General features: G+C 42.6%; 1 protein-coding gene across 4 annotated transcripts; it reads right to left on the reverse strand.

The window, feature by feature from the left end:
- Nucleotides 1–30: 30 nt before the first annotated feature.
- Nucleotides 31–22,369, reverse strand: Ddb2 (damage specific DNA binding protein 2). 4 transcript variants are annotated; one of them, XM_032903660.1, is made up of 10 exons: nucleotides 22,074–22,369; nucleotides 20,705–20,802; nucleotides 19,906–20,097; nucleotides 7,236–7,381; nucleotides 5,841–5,940; nucleotides 5,581–5,758; nucleotides 5,194–5,336; nucleotides 872–1,036; nucleotides 694–739; nucleotides 31–463 (listed from the first exon to the last, which is right to left on the reverse strand). In XM_032903660.1, exons 1-10 carry the CDS (start codon nucleotides 22,198–22,200, stop codon nucleotides 399–401), a joined length of 1,260 nt encoding a protein of 419 aa, XP_032759551.1. In that variant the 5' UTR covers nucleotides 22,201–22,369; the 3' UTR covers nucleotides 31–398. The 4 variants fall into 4 exon arrangements, with proteins under 4 accessions (XP_032759551.1, XP_032759550.1, XP_032759552.1 ...); XM_032903659.1 differs by having other exon boundaries at nucleotides 20,705–20,841; XM_032903661.1 differs by lacking the exon at nucleotides 872–1,036 and having other exon boundaries at nucleotides 20,705–20,841.
- Between the last annotated feature and the right edge of the window lie 3,232 nt (nucleotides 22,370–25,601).

Raw genomic sequence — 25,601 nt, forward strand, 5'->3', positions numbered from 1 at the left:
ACCCAAGAAGCACTCTTACCAGGTCAGTACTAGGTCTCAATACAAAAGATATGCTTTTATTGGTTATGTCAAAATGAACATAAAAATTTAAAAATTCCCTGGTTATTCTGCTACTATACATCAGAAAAAAGGAAAGTACCTTGGCTCTAGCATGAACTTGGTCTCCAGGCTAGACACAGCAGGGACCCTGAGGGTAGCTGGTTTACTCTTTAATTTTCTGGAGCAAAATCTAAAGCAGCAACATGTCAGTATCCTAGTTCCATACAGTATCCCATGCCACCAGCACCCCTACTCCCACACTGAGAGTTGGGTACTTCTGGCCTGTGAACAAACAGCTACCACTTCTCACAGAACCTGCTCCCATCGGCGGGATCAGGTGTTGCTGTCCCACACCATCTTCATAGTCTTTCATGGTCTTTCAATGACCCGTCTTCCTCTGGGCTCCAAATGAGAATATGATAACCTAGAAGAAACAAGAAGTCTGACTGACACCTTCCATTATTGGTCTGTCTCAGAGGTTGGTGCTGTCTTGGGGGAACTAACAGACTGGCATTGCCATGACCAGAATAAAGCCAGATGGGTAACCTAGGCCAGAGACCACTGTCTGCCGGGTATGTTTACTGCCTACTGCCCTGGGATGAACTGGGCAGGGATTTAGCCTCCACTGCAACCTAGTTTGAGATAGTTACTCACCCATAGTAGAAGCCAGTGTGTCTCCCATAGGATTGAACTCATTGAGCTGCAAGAGTGAGAGTATCAGTGTGAAGTGGGGAGAGAGCAGTACAGAGGCAGTACATGGGGACTAGTTCTGATCAGAAAGCTGCTTAACTCCCTACTTCCCCCCATCACTGTTTGAGGTGCCAAGTCTCACCGAAGTAATACCGGAATATCCTGGATCATAGAGCTGACACATCATCTTCCCCGAGCTTCCATCAAACACATCTATTGTCCTTAGTTCATAGGGAACACAACTTTTAAGATTAGGATCTGGGTATCGGCCCACAACAATGAGGTTGTGCCGTGAATGCCAGGTCGCCTAGGAAATGGAGAGGTCAGTCAGAATGTAAAGTATTCTTGAAGCCAGGGAAGATGACTCAGTTGGTACAAGTACATCTGGTTTTGGAGCCCCAAAACCCCTATAAAAATTTTGTCATGATGCACCTAGAATTCCATCTGGGAGGTGGAGACATGATGCCTCGAACTTGCCAAATCTACTCCAGCCAAATCAGTGAGTTCCAGGTTCAGTGAGAAACAGTTTCAAAAATAAGGTGGAAAACAATTGAGAAAGACACCTGCTGTCAACCTCTAGCCTGCACACAAGTATTCTTTAAGGAGTAGCTCTGTGGCAGAGCACTTACACAGTATACACAAGACTGTATGTTTCTTCCCAGAATCTCACATATAGGCCAACCTGGTCTACACAGAAGCCCTGTCTTGAAAAAACAAAAGTCTGAACAAGGATGATGGGAAAACATTTGTAAGAGCCAGAGGTGTTCAGTGGTAAAGACCTTGCTTAGCAAGCACAAGTGTTCAGTCCCCAGAATTGTAAAAAACAAAGCAAAAATGCAATGCCCAATTTGGTATCTTAAGAAACTACAAGAGAGGAGCTAGAGATGGCTCAGTGGTTAAGAACACGCTATTCTTTTTTTTTTTTTTTTTTTGGTTCTTTTTTCGGGGCTGGGGATCGAACCCAGGGCCTTGCGCTTCCTAGGCAAGCGCTCTACCTCTGAGCTAAATCCCCAACCCCAAGAACACGCTATTCTTGCAGAGGGAACCTGTGTTCATTCGTAGTACCTACACGCCAGCTCACAGCTATAACTCCACTTCCAGGTGATCCAGTGCCCTCTTCTGGATTATATACACACAATGTGTGTATATGAATATATATGTATGTGGGCATTATACACACACACATACACACACATAATATGCATATTTTTCTCTTTTTTTTTTTAACCACTCATAGGTCAAGAACCCAATACTACATACAATACAAGTATGAGGGCTGGCTAGATCTCTCAGCAGATAAAGGCATCTGACCCCAACCAAGCCTGATAACCTGAGTTTGATACCCAGGGCCCATGTAGTGGGAGGGAAAAAACCAACTCTGACCACCTGCCTACTGTGGCATGAGGGTAAAGGCACATACACAACATTAATAAATAAAAGGGATTTTAATCTTTAAAAGACTTCTCTGTAGACTATTATATATCTAGGAGGGGACTTAAAAGTGAGTTGCCCTACATTATACGTGCTTGCTTCCCAGGTCCTTAGAATGCCTCAGACCTTTTATTTTAAAGATGATTTTGTGTAGTGTCTTACTCTATGTACTCCTGGCTGTCCTGGAACTTGCTCTGTAGGTCCAGGTGGCCTCAAACTACTGGGATTAAAGGCATGCATCGCCACCACCACTCTTACATGTGTGAGTGTTTTGCTTGCATGTATGTTAAGTATACTATATGTTTACCTAGTAGAGGCCTGAAGAGGGCACTGGATCACCTGGAAGAGGAATTAGAGGCAGTTGCGAGCTGCCATGTACTAGGATTTGAACAGGTCCTCTGAAAGAACAGCATGGTTCTTAGCCACTGAGCCATCTCTCTAGCTCCTTTCTTGCATTTTCTTAAGGTGATACCAACTTGGGCATTTTGTTTTGTTGTTTGTTTGTTTTTATAATTCTGGGGGCTGAACCTTTGTGCATGCTAGGCAATGTCTTAACCACTGAACACCCCTGGCTCCTTAGTGTTTTTCCATCAGCCTTGTTTTTTGGAGGAGGGATGCTAGACACACACACACACACACACACACACACACACACACACACACACACACACACATTTCTTTTTGGTTTGTTTATTCCACCAAGACAGAATTTATCCTGGAACTCACTCTATAGAACTGTCCGCCTGTCTCCTAAGTGCTGGGATTGAAGGTGTTTACTTCTATTGCTAAGCAGCCTTGTTTAGACTTTAACCTAAGAGATAAACCTATAACAAGACAAAAAGCCTCTGGTAAGCAACACCAAAGGACTTAGGTTCTGAAGCAGCTCCACTACTAATATTCCTCTCTCCACACGTAACAAAGATTTAAATATAAAGTCACTGGTGTGAAAGGGGAAGGAAAGAAAGCCCTCGTCCCCTAATCACACCACTCAAAACAAATCTGGCTGTTATTGGTAGGATAGGACTGGATGGGCTTTTCCTAATCTCAAAACCGCTCTTGTTTTTTATAAGACACGGTTATACTGTGTAGCCCAGGAATCCTAAAATCTCCAATCCTGCCTCAACCTGAAGTGCTAGGATTATAGTTTATAGTTTGTGCCCCATTCATGGCTTCAAGACAGTTTTGAAGGAGTAAGATAAGATCAAGAGAAGAGGGGCTAGAGAGACAACCCGATGGTTAAGAGCACTAGCTACTCTTTCAGAGGACATAAGTTTCCTAGCACCTACAATGCTAGCTCACAATCATCTGGAACTCCAGTTCCAGGAGCTCCTAAGCCCTCTTCTCACCTCCAAGGGTACATATGCACATGGTACACAGACATGTATGCAGATAAAACACCCATACATGCTCCTGGAGAGATGGCTCAATGGTTAAGACATTCACTGATCCTTCAAAGGTCCTGAGTTCAGTTCCCACATGACAGTTTACAACTGTCCGATGCGATCTTCAGGTGTGCAGATATACATACAGAAAAGTATACACACACACACACACACACACACACGAATCTTTTTTTTAAAAAAGATTTATTTATTTATTATGTATACTATAGCTATCTTCAGATATACCAGAAGAGGGCATCAGATCCCATTACAAATGGTTGTGAGCTACCATGTGGTTGCTGGGATTTGAACTCAGGACCTCTGGAAGAATAGTCTTAACCACTGAGCAATCTCTTCAGCCCAAGAGATCTTAAAGAGAAAAAAATCACTCATACACATTATATAAATAATACTTAAGAGAAAATTAATACATGCATTGGCTTGGAAGTAGTTGCTAAAAAAGAAAATTAGATGTCATCAATGGATATGATGGAACAGAAGAGCACACAGCCTAGCAAGAGCAATAACTGGCCTTGACCTCCTACTTCTACCCTCAGGTGCTAGGATCGTCAGTGTATACTACCACACCTGATAATTTAGGTATGTCATCACCCCCCCCACACACACACACACACACCAATGTTGTCTACCACTGGGCAACATCCCCAGAAAAAAAAAATCCTTTTGTGTGCATGTGACAGAATCTCAATATGTAGTCATGGCTGTCCTTGAACTCAGATCCACCTGCCTCTGCCTCCTGAGTGCTGGGATTAAAGGCATGTGCCACAATTCCTGGCTTCAGAAGAATTCTTAATATTGTTTATTATTGGTTTTGATTTGATGTGTGTGGGATACTAGGTTTTATTTAATATTTAACTGTTAAGTCCTTATCAAGTTCTAGGCATGGTGTCAGTGTTTTATGTGTCCTGACTCATCTTTACGACCCTACCAGTTAGATACTATTCCCTCTTACAGATGAAACAGGTCTAAATTAGGAAACTAAGGTCTTATTTTTTTTTTTTTTTTTTTTTTTGGTTTTTTTTTTGAGCTGGGGACCGAACCCAGGGCCTTGCGCTTCCTAGGTAAGCGCTCTACCACTGAGCTAAATCCCCAGCCCCAGGTCTTATTTCTATTATTAGAAACCACTTAAACCTCCAAGGCAATCCAATAACGTTAGGTTAGTTTATGGGTCAGCTGAAACATGGGTAACTGAAACAGAGGGCAGAACAAATGTTCAAGGCCATAGAAAATGCCCACAGTAAGATCAATGCTGGGCTGTAAAGTTTAGAAAGCTAGCTTATAAGATATACTAAGAAAACTCAGTGGGTGCTTGGCGTGGATGGTGGTGCATGCCTTTAATACCAATCACCTGGGAGGCAGAAGCAGACGATCTCTACTGGGTCAAACCTAGTTTTGTTATGTAGCAAGTTCTAGGCTAGTCAGGGAGACCCTACCTCAAGAAGACAGAACTCTCAATTGAATTATGGAAATGGGATAAAAGAAACAGAGAAAGCCAAAGGGCTAAAGGGCCTTTTATTATGTCAGTGAAAGGTGTTATTTGAGATTGTAGGCTTCATACGTGACTCTTCCCCCAACATGGAAAGATCTGACCCATTCCCTTAATGACAGATTCCTTTCTCTTGTCACTCACCTTGATGGGTGTGAGGTGCTGAAAATGGCGGTGAGGGTGGGAGATCAGACTCAGGGGGCTATCCCACTGGGAGGCAGAGTAAACCCGAATCTCATTGTTCTGGTCAGTAGTCAGGAGCCGAGCTCCATCGGGGCTAAAACAAGCTGACAAAGTGAAAAGCCCTTAAGCTGAAGGAACCCTCAGCCCCTCGTATCCTAACCTTCCAAAGTGCCATTCCTTTCTAGGTCAGGGTAGCAGAGGTCAATCTGGACTATGAACAAAACTACCATAGAAACTCCACACCCAAAGGGGCAGTCAGTGCCGGAGAGGCTCCTAGACATCACTGACCTGGTGGCTAGTAGTGAGAAAGACAGGGTCCATAAGAAAGATGGGCTTGGGATGTCACACCTGAATTGACAGGATGCCTGTGAGGCAGTGAGTAGAGGAAGCTGTCTTTCCCTTTAATTTGGCGCAGGTCCCAAATTTTCACTGTTTGATCTATGGAGGCTGTGGCCAGAAGCCAATCACAGCAGGGGTTCAGGGCCACGTGGGCTACTTTCTTTTTGTGCATCCTGAGGTTCCAAAGCTGCAGAGAAAAGTTTGGTTCAGGTGGAGGTACAGAACCAAAGAGGGGTGAGGGGATGAGGGGTGGGTCACATCGTACCCACCTCCTTGCCATCTGTGTTCATCAGGATCACGTGTCCCATATTGTCTCCTGTAACCACCACTCGGCTCTTGGCAGAAACATCAAGGCTGCAAAACCAGACCCTAGGGGAGAGAGTGCTGTGAGACTCTTTAAGACTACTGCAGCTCCAGGATCCAACAGGCATCCATAACTATTTGTTGAATCAATGAATAAGGGTCTTACTATGAACTTCCAGTGGGGGTACTCAGCCTTGTTTACCTTGCAGAAAAAGTGGGTTAAAGAGTACAGAGTTGACAGAATTCAGAAATATGTCCAGTTACTGCTGGGCTCAGAATCCCCAGCTAGTCCCTGGAACTTCGGCCACAAAGCAAATTCAAAAGCTAGCGTGCTCCCCACAGCCCAGGTTCTGAAGAGCCCTATTTACTATTCTAACACTCATCACTCTTCAGTCTTTGTACCAAAGGAGAGGACGAACTAAACAGGAAATGTTCAGCTCAGCTCTGTGAACATCTGTCCCCTTCTGAGCATTTAGGGGAAAAAAATCAAATACTAACAGAAACTTTTTACTCTCGAAAACTATGAGAACAAAGAGACTCGAGAAGCAGGTATTCCATGGATCCTGATCCGAAGCCAAGAGAACTCCAAGTCTATCTATTCCCTTCTCCTGATGGTGTCGTTCTTCACCTCGTGGGACAGCCCAGAATGATACCCAAGCTGCTTAGACTCACTGCACTCACCTACACATCATTCCTTAGCAGAACTGTGCCTCTGGCTAGAAATCAAAGTGGCTCCATGTCTCCAGCCACTTGTTCTTAGGAGAGGACTCTTCTACCGGTTAACACTTCCACCAAGGAGACAGTAAATGTCATCCCAGAAAATGAAGGGCAATAAAACTGCACTTCTTTCCTTTCTTTCCCACCTCCTCTCTCTTTTTCCTTTCTTTTTTTAAAGATAGGCCCTCACCATGTAGTCCTAGATGGACCAGGCTGACTTAGAACTCACAGTGATCCACCAGCCTCTGCCTCCCAAGTGCTACCACTAAAGGTAAATGCCACCATACGTGGCTAAACTTCAGTTCATGATTCCTGCTCTACTCTGTAAATACCTTTCTAAGGAAATACCTTGTTGATTTATCCTGTGAAAGTAAAGGTCTAATTTAATTTGGATATAACTTACAGGAGTAATTAAGCCCTTCCGTCAAAGATGAGAGCTAAGGATCCAGAACACCTTCTTAGTGATCCCATTTGGATCACAGTCAGAGCAGTCAGAGTCTAAGGAAGAAAAGGAATGTTGCAAAGTGGCTAAGACCCCTGTCTTCCCTGTGCTGGGCCAAAGTGAAAGAAACAACTGGGCATGATCTTAGCAAAACTGTGTCTAGAGCTTAGAAGCCATTTCCCTGACTAGTTGGACTACTCACTTGCAAGAGTTTGAGCTGGTATAAATTCTGAGAATGTTGCCTTTAAAATCCTGCAGCCTGGTTGTTCCCTCCATTGAGGAGGCAAAAAACTGGTTGGTATTGAGATGATTAAACTTCAGCCCAGTGATGCTTCCTCCAGCTCCAATCTAACATGAGGAAGGAAAAAGCCAGTGAGTAATGATGGGCCAGAAGTGAGGAACCAGGTCTGGGCACACAGACCTAAGGCAGCAGCACCAAGGCCAGCTTAGGTATCTGACATTAGAACTTCTATTTCTTAACACTTTATTTTGACTTATATTTTCAATTAAGAGCTAGTAAATATCACTGGTTCTGGTACACAGTTCTTTGAATTTCAACACACACAAACATTTGAATAGCCTAGCCACCCCCAAGTTAGGATGCAAACATTATTGACTCCACAAAAACTTCCTCATGTGGCCTACTTTATCACACTTCCCAGCTTACATTCAACCCTTGGAAACCACAGTGTGCTCCTAATAGAAGAGCTTGAGCTCAGAAAAAGTGGGGTTTGGAGGACAGGAAACCATCGGTGACACGACTGTGGAGAGCCTGGAGGTATAGGAGGTGTTAGAGCACTTACCAAGTATGTACAAGGCCCTGGGTTTGACCCTCAACTACACACACACCCCACAAACTAAAAAGGGAGAGGAGTAACACCTATGGCTTAACATTACTAAGAAGCTAGAAAAATGGCTTCGTGGTTAAGGGCACCTACTGCTGTTTTGGAGTTCAGTTCCTAGTATCTACATAACATGGCTCAAATTGCATGTAACTCCAACTCCAGAGAATCCAATGCCAATGCCCGATTCTGGCCTCCCATACACATGGCACACACACACACACACACACACACACACACACACACACACAAAACAAAAGAAACCAAGCCAGGGCGTGGGAGCACATACTTTGAATGCCAGCAGTTGGAAGGCAGAGACAGGTAGATCTCTGTGAGTTAAAGGCCTGGTTGTTCTACACAGTGAGTTCCAGGACTATATATAGTTCCAGCGCTGACAGACTGTCTCAAATACAGTAAGAGCTGAAGCCAGAGCAGTAGTGGTGTACACCTTTAATCCCAACATTGAGTAGGCAGAGGCAGGTAGATTTCTATTTGATTGAGGTCAGCCTGTTCTATAAAGCTGTTCCAGGAGAGCCAGAGCTGTTATACAGAGAAACCCTATCTTGAAAGATGATTGGGGTGGGGGGTGGGGGTTGACAGAGACAGAGACAGACAGAGGCATAGAGAAATCATTTCCACTTCTTATACTGCTGCAATCCAGCCTCTTAAGTTTGAACAAGGTCGTTAATATAACAAGCACTTAACTGACTTAACGTACTGGCATGCTCTGGTTTTGTTTTTACATAGGGTCTCAAGGAGCCCTGGCTAATCTCAAACTCAGATATCTGCATACCTCTGCCTCCTCAAGGCTAGGATTGAAGGCGTGTGCCACCACTCCCAGTTGTAAGAACATTCTAACCAGTGTCCATTGTCTCTTAAACCTTTGCTGCTAGTAAGACAATCTACTGTTCCCACTAGTGGATCACATTTCACTATTTCAAGACATCACCACTGCCCCCCATCCTTCTCTCCTACCTGCTGAATGGCTGGCCTTATCCATTTAGATCCTGACGTATTACTAAGCATTCTGATACTTCCTGCACTGACATTCATCTCAACTTAATGGGATCTGGAAACTGGGCTGAGGCCATTGTGCCGCCCTACTGTGTAAATGTCTCCTTGCCCCTACTTAATTATTTTTGGATTGAACTACTCAGAAAGGTAAGGAAAGAGGAGGTAGCAATCTTGAACAATCCACTGACTGAATAATTTCCAAATTTAAGGTAAATGTAATCTTGATGTGCAAATCTGTCAAAGAATTTAGAAAAATTACTGGGAAATTTTATACATGAACACAAAATGAAAAATTCTGAAGAATATTATCAAACTAAATCCAGTGATAATTTCAAAAGGTCAAATACCTTATGATTAGGATGGATTTGTTCCAAAAGACAATGTTGGTTTTTTTTTTTTTTTTTTTTTTTTTTGGAGCTGGGGACCAACCCAGGGCCTTATGCCCTAGGCAAGCACTCTACCACTGAGCTAAATCCCCAACCCCACAATGTTGGTTTAAACATTAAAAATTAATCCAGCCATGGTGGCCTGTGCCTGTAATCCCAGCACTAGGCAGAAGTTCAAGGCCACTTCGGGCCTTATTTCTAAAACAAAACTCGGTTAAAAAAAATTTAATTAAGCATCAAAGGAAGCAAGAATGAAAAAGCAACCTATACAATGGAAGAAATACTTGGAAGTCATGAATTTGAGAAGAGGTTAATTTTAAAGTCATATTATTTAGTCATATTTAGTCATAACTAAACTAAACAACAAACAAAACTCCAAATATCCACTAAAAAAGCCACACAGATGTCCAACAAACATATGAAAAGGTACTCTTCATCTAGAGAAACGCAAAGGAAACTACAATGTCACCTCCACACCTCACAAAGAATGGAAAACAACGTTGGTGAGGATTTGGAGGAACTGGAATTCTTGCGCACTCTTTTAAAAATTATTTTTTATTGAAAATAGACTTTAAAAATATAATATATTCTGATTATGGTTTCTCCTAACCCGTCTTGTGCATTCTTGATGCAAGATGGTGTAGCCACTACTGAGAACAGTATTATTGGCTTACAATCATCTGTAATTGAATCCTATGCCCTCTTCTGGTGTGTCCGAAGAAAAGAGAGATCACCAGAGCTCACTGGCCAGCCTACCCTACTTGGTGAACTCCAGACCACTAAGAGCACAGTGGGACAGTGTGATAGCTCAGCAGAAAAGGTGAGACACAGCTGAGCATGCATTTGTCCCCCATTACAGGTGGGCTACCACGCCACCTACTGGAGATTCGAATTCTATCCTCATTATCCACCGAGCCATCTCACTTGCCTCTCTGTAGGAAAAACATTTAAATCTTCAGATAAACTGTGACAATTAAAAAATGTAAGGGGTTGGGGATTTAGCTCAGTGGTAGAGTGCTTGCCTAGCAAGCACAAGGCCCTGGGTTCGGTCCCCAGCTCCGAAAAAAAAAATGTAGATTTCTGCTTCTGGCCATGCTAGTATCAGAAATCCAACATACCTCATCTTTTAAAGAACTAGAAAAATGAACAAAATACATGAAACATATTTACAATACACGTGCAATAGGCAGACAAGAAAGGATGGAGAAGTTATGAGGGTGGCCTGCAACTGTGCAAGCTTATTGCTTGGAGAATATATCCAGGCTAGGAGGGAGAAGAATAGCTGCTATGTCTCAGTAAGACGGGCAGAGAGACTGTCAACATGGAGTGTTGAGGAGGCAGATGCACAGAGAATACTTGGGAGATTTTCCCGTGGACTTCTACCAGACTTTGACTGACTATTACTGTGTAAATGTTTGTGAGGAAATTGCCCTAAATTGGAGGAAATAAAATTGGCACAAATTAGTTGGAGAAAATCTTTAAAATGATCTTTGTAATCTCATCATCCAATGAAAAGGTGGGTTTTGTTTTGTTGAAGCTGGTTTTAACTATTCAGCCCAGGCTGGCCTACCTCTTTCTGTCCTCCTGTCTTTGCTTCCCCAGTGCTCAGATTACAGGCCGTGATAGAACACTATGCCCAACTCGAAACCATTCATAATATACAGGGTATCTATTGGATATATTAACTACACTTCAGGGCACGGTCCATATTCAGGAGTAGTTGGCCAACACAAAATTACTCAATGGTATTTTTGTAAACTTTTCATCTTATTTTTCTTTGTTCGGCTTTTTTATTTTTTATCTTTTTTCCTGAAACAGGGTCCCATTATGTAGCTCTGGCTGTCCTGAAACTCACTATGTAGACCAGGCTGGCCTTGATCTCAGAGTTCTGCCTATCTTTACCTCTTAAATGCTGGGATTAAAGGCATGATCACTACTGCTGGCTATTTGGACATATTTTTATTTTATTTGTATTTTCTTGTTTATTTTTCCATTTTGGTTGTGTGTGTTTCTTGGGGTTTTTGTTTTTTTGTTTTTTTTTTTGTTTTTGTTTTTTTAATATTTTATTTATTTATTATGTATACATCATACAGCTTTCTGTCTGCATGTGTGCCTGCAGGCCAGAAGATGACCCCAGATCTCATTATAGATGGTTGTGAGCCACCATGTGGTTGCTGGGAATTGAACTCAGGACCTTTGGAAGAGCTGTCAGCGCTCTTAACCGCTGAGCCATCTCTCCAGCCCCCTTGTTTTTGTTTTTAATGAGAGAAATAACAGAAAGTTGGGTGGTAGGGAGGTGGAAAGAATCAGGGAGAAATTGAGAGACGAGAAAACATGAAAAACATTTTTTCTTTGTTTATTTGTTTGCTTGCTTGCTTGTTTGTTTTTTGAGACAGGGTTTCTTTGTCTAGCCCCAGCTGTCCTGGAACTCACTATGTATGTAGACCAAGCTGGCCTCAAATCCAGAGATCCACCTGCTTCTGTCCCCCAAACATTGGGATTAAAAGTGTGTGCCACCACTGTCTGGCTTACCAAAATATATTGTATAAAAACTTTAAAAAAAAAAAAAAGGCCAGACATGGTGGTACATGCCTTTAATCCCAATCCTCAGGAGAAAGAGGCAGGCAGATGGGGAAAGAGGGGAGTAGAAAGGGGAGAACAAGAGAGAGAAGGAGACAAGGGGGAAGAAACTACTAGAAAAAAAGTAGCCTGAAAATTGCCAAATTTGGTGACAACTGTAAACCAATTGGTTGAGGCTCAATGATAACAAGCAGATAAAACTTGGAAAATTAAGGAGCACATCACAATCTTTTTTATTTATTTATTTATTTATTTATTTATTTATTTATTTATTTATTTTTGGTTTTTCAAGACTAAGTTTCTCTGTGTAGCCCTGGCTGTCTGGGAACTTATTCTGTAGACCGGGCTGGCCTCTAACTCCTCCTGCCTCTGCCTCCCAAGTGCTGGGATTAAGGTCTTGTGCCACCACTGCCTGGTCTCTTTTTATTTCTTTTTGAGGCAGGATATCATGTAGCTAGTTGGCCTCCAAATCAGTATGTAGACTGCGGCTGGCCTTAAGTGCTGCCATTACATATGTGTGCCATGTATGACACGAGCATAGATTATATGAGCATAGGTTACATGAGCATGAGTTTTTAGAAGAATCAGAAAAAAATATTCACATATAAAGACTTTATAAGGATGGTGGCTAATCTCTCACTAAAAAGCATCTTTCTAAGAGGCTGGATGACTTAGTGGTTAAGTACTCTTGAGTTTGGTTCCCAGAACCACCTTGGTCAGCTTATAACGTCCTTAACTCTCACTCTAAGTCATCTGAGAGCACCTGCACTTATATACACATACCCACATGGAAACACACACACACACACACACACACACACACACACACACACACTCACACACGTACATAATTTAAAACTAAAATAATAAAAGTAAATATTTTTTTAAAAAACATCTTTGACGTACTAAAAAAATGAACCAACAACACATTGTGCAATGTAAATATATTGACTTTTTATTTGTAAATTAAAATGTAATTTTAGGGCTGGTGAGACATCTGAGCAGGTAAAAGCACTGGCTGCCAACACTGACAACCTGAGTTTAATCCCCAGAACCCACATGGTGGAGAAGAGAACCAGCTCCCACAAGTTGTCTTCTGATTCCCATATATTCAAGTACTCTTCCTCACAAACAATAAATAAATGTAAAAAAAATTTAATTGATTTCCTAAAATTTAAAGGTCTAGAATCCTATTATCTAATAAAAACAACTTACTTAAAAATATAGCAAAATTCTCTTTTAGGCAAATAGAAACGGGAAGATTTCATCACCAACTAATCTATATTATAAAAACTAGTAAAGTGATTTCTTCAGACAGAGGAAGATGTTTGTAAGAAGAAATCTAGAGCACATAAAAGAATGAAGAGCAGTGGAAGTGACAATAGATAGACACATATAAATATTTTCTACACTTTAGAATATCTTTGAAGCTAGGTGTAGTGATGAATTCAGCACCCAGGAGGGAGAGGCAGGGTCTCTCTGTGAGTTCCAGGTCACTTTGGTCTACACAGGCAGTTCTGCAACAGCCAGGGCTACATAAAGACCCTATCTCAAAGAAAAGGGTGGTGAATTGGGCTAGAGAGGTGGCTCAGCAGTTAAGAGCACTTGTTGTTCTTGCAGAGGACCCATATTTGATTCCCAGCACCCACATGGTGGGTCATAACCATCTGTGATTCCAGTTCCAGGGAGTCCGACCCTTTCTTCTGACCTCCTGACAACAGGCTGCATGTGGCATACATACATATATGTAAACAAAATATGCATAAAAATAAAACAGCTAAATCTTTAAAAATATACTTTACATTGTTAAAAAATGGAGCCTAGGGGCTGGAGAGATGGCTCATCTGTTAAGAGCACCCGACTACTCTTCCAGAGGTCTTGAGTTCAATTCCCAGCAACCACATGATGGCTCACAACCATCTGTAAAGAGATCCGATGCCCTCTTCTGGTGTATCTGAAGACAGCTACAGTGTACTTATATATAATAAATGAATAAATCTTAAAAAAAAAAAAATGGGGCCTAGGGTTGTAGCTTAAGTACATGCTTAGCATGCACAAGGCCCAGGGTTCAATCCCCCTTACACACCTGTAAAATATTCTAACACTATAGCTGGCCTCGGGACTGTTGGTTCAAGACTAGCTCGAACTGTACAGTGACACTTGGTCCTAAGAACACACACACACACACACACACACACACACACACACAAAGATTTCTACCCTAAATCCCAGCCATTTCAGTCATAAGTATTTACTAAAGAAAATACTGGCAGTGGTGGCACGTGCTTTTATACTGTTTTGTGACCATTACAGCCGAGGTCAGTATTTCCCCACGCCATGAGACCTCCTTTTTTTTTTCTTTTCTTTTCGGAGCTGGGGACCGAACCCAGGGCCTTCTGCTTGCTAGGCAAGCGCTCTACCACTGAGCTAAATCCCCAACCCAGTGGCACGTGCTTTTAATCTCAGCACTTGAGAGGCAGAGACAAGCAGATCTGAATTGGAGGCCAGCCTGGTCTACAGACAGCTAGTTCTAGGATAGCCAGAGCTACACAGAGAGACTGTCTTGAAAAAAAAATTTTTTTTCAAGAAAATGTAAATTAATCTATAGGGATAGAAAGCAGATCAGTAGTTCCCAAGAACAGGAGCAAGAATAGAAAAGAATGGATTATAAAGGCATCAGAAATTAATAGAAATGACACAGACACTATTTTTCTTGTGGTAATGGGTTAATAGTATATATGTGGTGGAAGTCATCAAATCAAATACTGCAGTTTACCATATGTCAGTTAAAGAATAAAGAAATGATTAAAAACAAAGAAAGGGGGCTGGAGAGATGGCTCAGTGGACAGAGTCGACTGTTGATAAACTTGTCTGAGTTTAACCCACAGAGCCCACGTTGTAGGAGAGAACTATCTCTCGAAAGCTGTCCTTTACCCTTCACACGTATTCCATGGTATCTAACCATACAACCACACAAATGTAATTTAAGGAAGGAAGGAAGGAAGGAAGGAAGGAAGGGAAGGGAGGGAGGGAGGGAGGGGAGGGGAGGAGGGGAGGGAGGGGAGGGGAGGGGGGGGGGAGGGAGGGAGGGAGGAAGGAAGGGAAGGGGGAAGGGAAGGAAGGGAAGGACAGGGCTAGAAAACACTGTTCCTGCAGTGGACCCAAATTCAGTTTTCAGCACAGACATTAGTTAGCTCACACAGCCTACCTCCAGCCTCAGGGAATCAGATGCCCTCGAATAGACATTCAAATTTACACATAATTAAAATAAATAGTTTTTTAAAATGAGAAAGTGCTGGACGTGGTGCTGCTCACCTTTAATCCCAGCGTTTGGAAGGTAGGAGCCAGTGGATCTCTGGTGAGTTTGAGGCCAGCCTGATTTTACAAAATGAGATGGAGGACAACCAAGGCTGTTTATACAAAGAACCTTCTCAACAAACAAACAAACAAACAAACAAACAGTTCAAGATCATCCCTACATAGTGAGTTCAAGGCCAACTGAACATACATACTTTACATAAGTTAACGCACAAAATTCTATGATAGAATATTTATGCAGCAATATGGAACAGATAAATGGATGTGTGTAATGCACACACCCACGAGAAATGTTCAAAATGGATTTGGCTATTTACCTAAGTCTTTAAACTTCTATTACTTGAATTTTATAATAGACTTAAATTTTACAAAAATTCATTAGACATATTTTCACTTTGAAAATGTAATGTGACCAAACCCAGGATCAGATGACAAAAATCACAAAACATGGCCCTACGTTCCCCTGTAACTGTTCTCAAGTCAACTTCCTATCAACATTTGGGGGTAAACAAAGTCCTCTACACCAGCAAACCTTCTCTCTGTTCCAAGTTAGCTCCCTGTGAAGCACAAAATTCAAATGCTCAAACTAATCTCCATGGCAGTGTAGGAAAGAAACTTCACTCCTATGCATGTATGATAATATACATACATAGTATATACAATATAATATATATGTTATCCATGTAGAAAAGGTGATATAGGAGGATAGGGTACAGCTCAGGAACAGAAAGAAGTTTGCCTAGCAATGTGGAGCCCTGCAGCACTTTACAAAAAAGTGGGGGTAGAGTGTGCAGAAACAAAAGCAAGCTCAGTCTGGCACTACCTCAAAGCAGCTATCTTTCTCCTTTTCCTCATGATGCTGTTCCCTAGAATATTTCAGACTATTTACCACCTCCAGGCATAACCACATTTTTCTATTCCCATGTTCTAGATTCCTGGGGAAATTAAAATCTCTTGCTGGAATTCTTTGTTCAAGCTTAAATTTAAATGTCCTCTCCTGAAAGTCGCCTGTTTTGTTACCTGCACTGATACAGGGGCCGGAAATCTATGCAGCCCCGTCCTCAGCACTCATTTGGTTGTCTTCCTTCTAAATTTCTTCTGGTATTTGTTTTCTTGGCACCCATCTCAGACCTGGACTTTCCGATGAGCTAAACCTCCCATTTAAAGAGGTCTCATCTGGGACACAACTTTGCCTCTTTCAGCTCTAACTCGAGTGGGAGATATAGTAAGCTAGAATGTGAGCAAGCCCAGATGTGTGCTGTACTTTATTTAGCCACAACAACATTTAAAACCACTGGAGACTAGTTACCTAATGCCAGTGTTAGGCTAAATACAATGAGTTGGTCCAAGTCTCAGCTATTTAGCAATCACTCCAACCTAGAAGTTTAGGGCCAGCCAGGGCAACATAATGGGACTTTGTCTCAAAAAATAAAATAAAGTGGTTAAATGATATTTTATATGTATTTTTAGAACAATTAAAAATAATTTTTAAAATGGTACTTGATGTTAAATCCATTTTGTAACTATTTTTTAAATGCATGACTGCTGTCCCGTCTGCATGTACACCTGCAGACCAGAAGAGGGCACCAGATCTCATTACAGATGGTTGTGAGCCACCATGTGGCTGCTGGGAACTGAACTCAGGGCATCTGAAAGAGCAGTTAGTGCTCTTAACCATTGAGCCATCTCACCAGTCCCCATTTTGGAACATTTTAAAATTAGGAGTAGGCTACATAGGGAATTCAAGGTCAGCCTGGATTACTAGCAGATCTGATCTCAAAAGATAGTAACTGGACATTGTAGCACATCCCTTTAATTCCACCACTTGGGAGACAGAGGCAGGTGGATCTCTCTGAGTTTCAAACAATCAAGGACCACATAGTAAGACTCTGTCTTAAAAATAAGAAAACAAAAGCCAAATAAACAAAACAACAAAAAGCATACAGCACTCATAGAGACCATATGTGTGTGTGTGTGTGTGTGTGTGTGTGTGTGTATACACACAGACACAGACACCCAGACACCCACACACACACACACACACACACACACACACACACACACACACACACACACACACACACTCTCTCTCTCTCTCTCTCTCAGGCTTTATTTGAAAAAGAAAAAATTTATTTCCAAAACATTTAAGACTTACATTTTTGCATGAAAATTGTCTCTTTACTATTAACTGTATAACTCCCCCCGCCCCTGCTCCCAAACCTGCTTGGCTTCTTGAGGTCTATTGAGTTTTAACTTTAGTTCTAAAACTAGAAAGTCGCTTTTTATAGAGCAACTCTCCAATGACAGCTACCAACCAGATAAGGTAAACCTCCCAAACAGCCAACACCTCGGCAACTAGACACAAACCTTAGCATTGTAGACCATCCCTAAGGGACTGGTGGGCACGGTGGTGCACGCCTATAATTCCATGTGAGAAATGGGAATAGGAGGATCATGTGGAGTACAAAATCATCCTTACCTACATAGCAGTTCAAAGACAGCTGGGGCTAAAATGAGCCCCTTTTCCAGAAAATCAAATGGTCGGGCTTTGTGGCACATACCTTTAATTCCAGTACTCATGAGGCAGAGGCAGAAAACCTATGTAAGCTCAAAGCTAGCCTGGTCTAAATAAAATGTTCCAGGCCAATTAGAGCTACATAGTGAGACCTTGTCTCAAAAAGTAAAAACCCAAATCAAATCAAAAAACAAAAATAAACAAAAATAAAAACTTAAGTGGGGATGTCAAGATGTAGTTCTGTGGAGAGATGGTTCAGTGGTTAAGAGCACTGACTGCTCTTCCAGAGTTCAATTCCCAGTAACCACATGGTGGCTCACAACCATCTGTAATGGGATCCGATGCCCTCTTCTGGTGTGTCTAAAGACAGCTACAGTATACTTATATATAATAAATAAATAAATCTTTAAAAAAAATGTAGTTCTGTGGTAAAAGGCTTGCCTTTGAGGCCTAACAACAGAAGCAGGGAAGGTCCTATGACAACAAGGCACCTCATAAACTCTACATTGAATTTTCAAATCTTCAAGTCTTGCCTGATACCTGACAGCACCATGCCTTTCCTCTTGTCTACTGATTATTTAAATAGTATTCTTCAGTCATCCATGAAGACTTTGACAACATCTATAACTCCCAGGGACTCCTTAATGTTTTAGAGCATTTGGCATCTGCCTTTGTCCAGTTGTACCTCAAGCCCCTCATTTGTTCAACAAATACAAAGCAGCTACTTATGTCAAAGACTGTTCTAGGCTCTGAGGATATAGTGATAAAGCAGAAAGACAAGGTCCCTGCTGCCATGATTACTTTCCCATGGGCAAGACAGAGAAATACAATATTCCAAATACTGATAAATGCTTGGGGAACATTGTGATGCAGGGCAATTATTTAGGAAGTGACTGGGTTGGGCAGGGGCTGCTTCCTCTTTAACCAGACAGATCAATGGCATTTGCTTTTAATAGCAGCACTCTTGGGGCAGAGGCAGGTGAATCTTTATGAGTTCGAAACAAATTTGGTCTAAATAGTTCTAGGCCTCCCAAAGCTACATAGTGAAACCCTGTTTCAAAAATAAATAAACGAGAGGCACATTAGGAGATGGAGCGACACCTCCACTGTTAAAAGCACTTGTTGCTTGTGCAGAAGACCCAGGTTTGGTTCTGAGCATTCATTTGGCACTCCACAACCATCTATAGCTCCAGTTCCAAAGGATGTGATGCCCACTCCTGTAGGTATACATACATGCAGGAAAAACATTCATATGCAAAAATAAAAATAATTAAAAAATTTTTAAAAAGGCAGATTACACAGCAACCCGAACTGTAAGTGGGAGGCAGCCATGAGAAAATTATAGAAAAGAGAACTCTAGCCAAAGAGAAAAAAACAAGTCCCAGCTTCAGGAACAGAAGTCGCTGGTACACCTGAAGCATGGGAAATACTATGGTTTGTGAATGAACGGTCCCCCTCCCCAACCCAAGGCTCATATATTAAAGGTCTGGTCTCCAGATGATGGAACTATTGAAAGGTTAACTGCATCATGAGGGGGCTAACTTCATCACCGCTTTAATTCATCGATGAGTTTCCAAATGAATGAGCTAATAGGGCATGGGGTCTGGTTAGAGGAAACAGGTCTCTAGGGGACAAGGCAATCACTTACTCCAGACCCCTTGCAATTCATTCTCCCTGCTTCCTGACTCCTGAGATGAGCCCCACTGCTCTACCATCCTCTTTTACCATGATGCCCACAGAGCAAACAAGCATGGGCCAAAACTCTCCAGCTGTTTTTCTTCCTTTAGATCCCCTCTCTCTGGGACTGCCACAGTAATGAAAAATTAACTAACACAGGAAAGATGGACAAAATGAGGTTTCGTAAGAAGGGATACAGAAAGGCATGGCCAAGGCAGGCAGGTCTATGAATTTGAAGCAAGCCTGGTCTACAATGCATTCCAAGCTAAACAATGAAATTCTATCTCAAAAAGAAGATGACGAAAAGGAGGAGGGAGAAGATGAGGAAGAGGAAGGAGAGGAATGCTAGACTTTATAGACCAGTCTATACCTTCTAATATTTTAAAGACCAGCATTAAAAACATATTTGAATTGTGTTGCCATTTATAAGTTTTAAAACACCAGTTACTTTTCCCCCCAATCATCTGGCTATCAACATTCCTTCCATTCCTCCAACAATCAGCCTTAGAGCATAACCATCTGGCTCACGTAACCACTTACCCCTTTAAGGAAGATGGGTTTGTCCTTTATGCCAAAGTTCCAGATCATAATATCTCCCCCTTTGGAGCCCACAGCCAGGGTACTGGGATGAGTCGGGTGCCATGCCAAGGACGTTGTCCTCCTGTCAAAGGGGGCAGCTTTTTGGAATACCCGGTAAGAAGCTAGAGAGTGCAAAAAGGACTTCTGGAGACCCTAATACAGAGAAAATAGAGTTAATCTGGATTCCCCAAATTAAAACTCATTTCCTAAGCTGGGCATGGTGGTGCATGCCTTTCACCCCACTACTCAGCAGGTAGAGGTAGGTGAATTTCTGTGAGACTGAATCCAGGCCAGCTAAGACTACACAGAGGGGGTTGGGGATTTGGCTCGGTGGTAGAGTGCTTGCCTAGGAAGCGCAAGGCCCTGGGTTCGGTCCCCAGCTCCGAAAAAAAGAATTAAAAAAAAAAAAAAAAAAAAAAAGACTACACAGAGATTGTGTCTCAGAACATAAATAAAAACTAAACTCGAGTCCTGGGTAAACTGTCACTCTCTGGCTCCTTTGTGCGTAGGCAGTAAGTCTTTGTTGGCCTTGTGTATCAACTATCTGCAATGTATGTGAACTAATCCTGGCAAGCAGGAGGGAGAATGCATGTCGTAGCTAGGATGTCTACAGAGTAAAACATTTTCTCTTTGACTGAGTGACAAGTCATCATATCTGGGGTGACCTGATGATTCTGAACCAATCCATCGTCTAGTTAGAGTGGGCAGCAGTTGAAAAGCTATGTACACCTTTGAGCGCCTCAGACAGGAAACATCTCACCTGCTGTAGTGACGGCCAGGTGGCTTTGCCCAACTTCTGCTGGTAAAGATCCCGGACAATGCTGCTGCTCCGCGGAGGGATCTGCAAGCTGGACAACTCTGCCAGAAGGCAGCACGACTCACATTTCCTGCTAGAAACTGCCCAAGAAGAATAAACGTTTTCCTCTCCCCAGTCTCAGGAAAGGTTTCCCCCCTGAAAATCCTTTGTCTCATCATCTCCTAAAAGCCTTTCTCTGCTGTTGAATCTCACTCAACCCAAGAAAGTAATAACAACACTTTCCCAAAACACTCCTCCAAACAGTAATTCTGCAGTGAAACTAAATATGGCCTTTCAGGGTTCCTTAGAGCTTTGCCAAGGAGATACAGAATAGTGTACACTTGTGTGGGATGACAAATTAGTAGTTGAGGGACAAACTTAAAATCACATTTCTAGGACAGCATGGGAGTAATTGCTTAGGGAAAGAGGTTTGTTTAATCTTATATTAAAATAAGAGCTATCCAAATATACTGGTGCATAACTGTAATCCTAGCACTCTGAGGGCTGGAGCATAAACAGCTTGGACTGGAGGCCAGCCTGGGCTACACAGAAATACTAAATAAATAACGTAATGAGCAACCATTACTTGAGTGGAAACCAGAAGAATTAAGCAAGGTTTAGAAAAGCTCTAAATTGATTAGGTTGCTTCAGGGAAAGGAGGTAAATCAGAGTATATGAAAACAAAGCAACCCTGAATTACCAAACCCTTCTGGTGGACCCAATCTTATAAGGTCCTTTCTCTTGACAACTTTCCTTCCCATGAGAACATGGCTAAAACCATTCTATCACTTTACCACATTCCTTATAGCCCCAGGTTCAAGCCCTGGTAAAGGAGAATGAGCTTCCTGAAGAAAAGGGGTTGGGGGGAGACTTCACTCTCCGAGCTGAAACCCAAGGCCATACAGCTAACAACACCCACTATGGAAATTCAGCAATCAAAGGTCTATGAAAGTGAGGATAACTTTGAAACAGATGTGTAAAACTTCTGCAAGGAAAAGTGATGAATGTGGCTTTTATGGTGATGGAGCTCATCTGATTCTTACTGCCACCTGGGGTAGAGGTGGGGGGCGACAGTTAAACTTAAACTCTCTGGTGTCAATGAACTGGCAAATAAAGCGCAGTCCTATGAGTGTAGCTCAGTTGCAGACCACTTGCTGAGCGTACTAGAGGCTTGGGTTCGAACCCTAGATCTCTCAAATAAAATCACAGCCTGAGGCGACGGGGACCAGGAACTGCTTCAGAATCCTAGGCACAAGCACCGACCACCCCACCTTCAGCCTCTGGCGTGAGCACCCTGAACCACCCGAAAGCTAAGGCAGCGCACAGGCCGTACCGGGACCCTGCACACACAGCTTCTTGGCTTCGGGCTCCAGCTCCTGAGGACTTCTGCGGCTTTTGCTCTTGAGGAGCACCGCAACGTCGGGGGACTTCTGGGTTTCTGGGCATTTCTTGGGAGCCATGACGTACTCGGTGAAGAGATACCAAGCTCTATGGCAAAATAACGAAGCAAGACCTGAAAAGCCTCGAAGGAGAAAAACAGGAAGGGACTACGTACGAGGGAGCGCCGTCGTCGCAGGTAGCTTGGCACAGACAACTTCGCGCCAAACTCTCCTAGGGCTGCTTTACTTTTAGCCCCGCCCTGTCCCCTCAGGGCTGTCCCGCCCCTTGGAACTGCCCCGCCCCCTCGGGATTGCCACAGTAGGGGGCTGTCCCGCCCCCGGAACTGCCCCAGACTGCCCCGCCCCTTGGGCATGGTCCGCCCCCGGCTGCTCCACCTCTTCCGGAGTAACGTGTGGAGCGTGCTGGGAGGGTTTTTTTCTTTTAACTCCCTAAGGACTGGGACTTCGCTTGTGTGCTGGACCAGAAGAAACCGGATTGTTTAAACCCGGCGGAGGTTACGCACGCCTTTAATCCTTGCACGCTGGAGGCCGAGCCAGGCGGCATTAGAGGCTTGCTTGGTGTACAGAACGAGTTCCAGCAGTCAGGAGAACTACGCTGAGAAACCCGGTCTCGAAGAACAACAACAACAAACACTGTCTCGAAGAGGAAGAACAACACAACAACAAAAAGAATAAAAAGGAAAAAAGTAGGCAGTTTATGTCTTAACAAGAGCAAAGATCCAAGTGTTGCCTGTTAATAATAGGTGCCTCTGATTACCCAATCACCGCTTTAGCATTCGATTCCTTCCTCTCACTTTACAGATGTATTTTACCTCATAGATACTTCAGGGAAGAGCAGTATCTATGGTGGCACGCTCTATGTAATTTCCAGCACTGAGGAGGCTGGGGTATGAGGAGTTAGCCTGGACTACACTGACATCCTGTAGGGGTCAACTAAGAGTGAGACAATCTGGTGTACTGTCGCACAGCAAGGTGACTGCAGATAAGGGTCATTTGCTCTATATTTTTTTAAAAGAAAGATTTTGAATGTTTTCACCATAAGCGATATCTGAGAAATGTTTAACCCAGTTTAAAGAATACAATATATGTAGGTGGGTGAAACGCAATGTATGCATTCGTTATGAAGATGATACTCCATAAATATTTAAAATTCATATGTCTTTATGTAGTTTAATTTTAAATTAAAGCGATGCTCTAGAGGAGAGTAAAAAGCTGAGCCAGTCGTGGGGCTGTTCTAAGATGGGCTTGAATTAAGAATTGTAGCTTAGTGGCCAGAGAGATGGTTTAATAATGGTTAAGGGAGGGCTGGAGAGATGAATCAGTGGTTAAGAGCACCGACTGCTCTTCCAGAGGTCCTGAGTTCAAATCCCAGCAACCACATGGTGGCTCACAACCATCTGTAAAGAGATCCGATGCCCTCTTCTGGTGTGTCTGAAGACAGCTACAGTGTATTTATATATAATAAATGAATAAATAAATCTTAAAAAAAAAAAAAAAGAAAAGAAAATGGGTACCCCTTAGTGCTCAAATTAACTGGCACACATGTACTGCCCTCTTCTGGTGTGTCTGAAGGCAGTCACAGTGTACTCATATACAAAATAAATAAATAGATCTTTAAAAAAAAATAATAATAGTTAAATGAGCTTGCTGCTTTTCCAGAGGACCTGAATTCTGTTCCCAGCACCCAGGCAGGTGGCTCACAACTACCTTGTATGTAACTCCAGCTCCAGAAGACCAGACACCCTTTTCTGGACTTTGCAGACTGATGCACTCATATGTACACATAAGCACGTAAAGACACATGTATACACAGGAGTAAACAATTTAAAAAAGCTGCCCAGTGGTGGAATATGCCTTTCATCCCAGCACTTAGAAAGCAGAAGCAGGCCTGGTCTATAGAGCAAGTTCCAGAACAGCCAAGGCTACAGAGAAACACTGTCTGGAAAACCTAATAAGTAAATAAATAGCCAAGGCTGCCAAGAAACCCTGTCTGGAAAAACAAAACAAATTAAATAGATAGCTAGGCCTCAGTGGAGCATACTCTTCTACACAAAAAGTTCAATGACAGCCAAGGCCACACAAAGAAACCCTGCCTCGATAAAAAACTAAATAAATATAAAAAATAAAAATGAATCCTAAGGGGCTGGAGAGATGGTTCAGCGGTTAAGAGCACCCGACTACGGGGTTGGGGATTTAGCTCAGTGGTAGAGCGCTTGCTTATGGAGCGCAAGGCCCTGGGTTCGGTCCCCAGCTCCGAAAACAAGAAAAAAAAAAAAAAAAAAGAGCACCCGACTACTCTTCCAGAGGTCCTGAGTTCAATTCCCAGCAACCACATGGTGGCTTACAACCATCTGTAAAGAGATCTGATGCCCTCTTCTGGTGTATCTGAAGACAGCTACAGTGTACTTATATATAATAAATGAATAAATCTTTTTTTTTTTTTCTTTTCTTTTTTTCGGAGCTGGGGATCGAACCCAGGGCCTTGCGCTTGCTAGGCAAGCGCTCTACCACTGAGCTAAATCCCCAACCCCATAAATCTTTAAAAAAAATTAATCCTTAAAAAGTTGTAACTAGGAAGATTATGAGGAAAAATAAGTTATTTGTATAGGTCCTCTTTGGGGTGGTGTCAGCCTCAAATGATCAGAATGTTCGTCTGTTTATTTTCAGGCTTTGTTTTGGCTTGCTTCATGTGCGTTTTTTGTTGTTTGAGAGTTTCACCATGTTATCCTGAGTGGCCTAGAACTCAGTAGACCAGACTGGCCAACTCACAGAGATCCACCTGCCTCTGCCTCCATAGTACTGGGTTCAAAGGTGTGTGCCACTACATCTAACTTCTAATGTTATTTCCTCCCCTCCCCCTCTTATTTTTTCCTTTTGATTTTTTTGAGACAGGTTTCTCTGTGGAGCTCTGGCTGTGGAACTCTAGAATTCACTCTGTAGACAAGGCTGGTCTCACTCACAGAGCTCTGCCTGCCTCTGTCTCCTGAGTGCTAGGATTAAAGGGGAGAGACACTACTACCTATAATGTTATTTTCTTTCTTTCTTTTCTTCTTTTTTTTTTTTTTTTTTAAAGATTTCTTTATTATATATAAGTACACTTTAGCTGTCTTCAGACACACCAGAAGAGGGAGGGCATGAGATCTCACTACATATGGTTGTGAGCCACCATGTGGTTGCTGGGATTTGAACTCAGAACCTCTGGAAGAGCAGTCAGTGCTCTTAACCACCGAGCCATCTCCCCAGCCCATAATGTTATTTTCTTAATCAGACATGGTGGCTCATACCTGTATCCCACACAGGCTAAAGCAGAAAAATTGCTTGAGTCTGAGTCTAGACTGGGCAACACTGTGAGTTCCAGGCCAGTTTAAGCACACCAGTGTGTTCTTGTCTCAAAAGAAGCAAACAAACAACAGCAAAGCCCAAAAGCAAAAGTAACAGCAAGCAAACCAACGAGAGAGTCA

This window comes from Rattus rattus, chromosome 5 (assembly GCF_011064425.1).
Source record: "Rattus rattus isolate New Zealand chromosome 5, Rrattus_CSIRO_v1, whole genome shotgun sequence".
Classification (NCBI taxonomy): Eukaryota; Metazoa; Chordata; class Mammalia; order Rodentia; family Muridae; genus Rattus; species Rattus rattus.

Bases quoted from the DNA above. Each gene is read 5' to 3' on its own strand.
- Ddb2 (XM_032903659.1), bottom strand. From the start codon at position 22,200: ATGGCTCCCAAGAAATGCCCAGAAACCCAGAAGTCCCCCGACGTTGCG. The intron at 5,759-5,840 runs GTGGGTACGATG...TTTTCTCTGCAG, and splicing joins TGAACACAGATGGCAAGGAG to CTTTGGAACCTCAGGATGCA. The intron at 740-871 runs GTGAGACTTGGC...TCACTCTTGCAG, and splicing joins GATATTCCGGTATTACTTCG to CTCAATGAGTTCAATCCTAT.